Source organism: Nicotiana attenuata, chromosome 6, assembly GCF_001879085.1.
Source record: "Nicotiana attenuata strain UT chromosome 6, NIATTr2, whole genome shotgun sequence".
Lineage (NCBI taxonomy): Eukaryota > Viridiplantae > Streptophyta > Magnoliopsida > Solanales > Solanaceae > Nicotiana > Nicotiana attenuata.
In genome coordinates this window covers 7,249,209-7,250,071 of record NC_031994.1, presented here as the reverse complement: position 1 = coordinate 7,250,071, position 863 = coordinate 7,249,209, and the positions used below count along the sequence as shown (strand labels likewise).

At 39.4% G+C, this 863-nt stretch overlaps 1 protein-coding gene across 1 annotated transcript in view; it reads right to left on the bottom strand.

Annotated features, from left to right (window-relative positions):
- LOC109228165 (non-specific lipid-transfer protein 1-like) overlaps nucleotides 1–589 on the bottom strand; it is a 1,521-nt gene extending 932 nt beyond the window's left edge. Inside the window, exon 1 of the mRNA XM_019393341.1 lies at nucleotides 148–589. Within this exon, the coding sequence (XP_019248886.1) occupies nucleotides 148–476 (329 nt within the window). The 5' untranslated portion in view covers nucleotides 477–589. The remainder of the gene's footprint in view (nucleotides 1–147) is intronic.

The following is an 863-nucleotide window of genomic DNA, read 5'->3' as shown; positions in this document are numbered from 1 at the left end:
ATATATTGACATATGGTAGGTGTCTAGCCAAACCCCCATAACCAAAGGCACAATACCGGAGGTTAATGGCTTAAAAAAAAAAAATTAGCATAGAAGCAATATTATTTGATGTGTCTACAGAGAGGGAAATTAAAGAAGGTGAATTACTTGGAACAGTCAATGTCAGCGGTAATAGTGTATGGAAGATTGACACCACAGGCACTTGGAAGATCACCAATTCTACTCCAATCAAGTCCTATGATAGTTTCACCAGCAGCTTTCAGGCAAGTACATGCACTTTGACGGTCAGTTGTGGTGGTGGCAACGGCGTCTAATTTCTTGACGCCGTCGCAACAGGTTCCCAGAAGCCCAGTTTTTGTAAGGAAAGGTACGCAATCTTTGAGGTACGCGTCCACCTCAGTGCAAGTTAGGGCTTCTGCGCAGTGCGCAGCTGCCACTATGCACAAAACCACAAAGGATGCAATCTTTCCGGCCATTTCTGTTGTTTGGGGAGAAAGTGATGAAATAATAAAGAGAATTGTAAGAGAGAATGCTATTACTGCTTTGGGAGTACTGAGTGTTGTCAGGCACCTTTGGGGTTTTATAGGGGAGAGGATGAGTTTAAGTAGGAGAATTAGTTGGTTAATTTTGGGTTATTTGTTTTTGTTTATTTTTGTATTGGTTTATATTTTAGTACCTACGTGCATGGAACTTCGATGAACCATGCATGTTAGGGTTTTGGGGTTTGGGCAATATAAAAGTGAAACCCATGCATAGAGATTTTCTTTTTGTTATTTTATTCAAGAACTATCTTTGAATCAAATTTCAGTATCTATTTTTGTAGCCAAAAACAAAGTCCAAAGGATTAAAACACCTATAAAGAA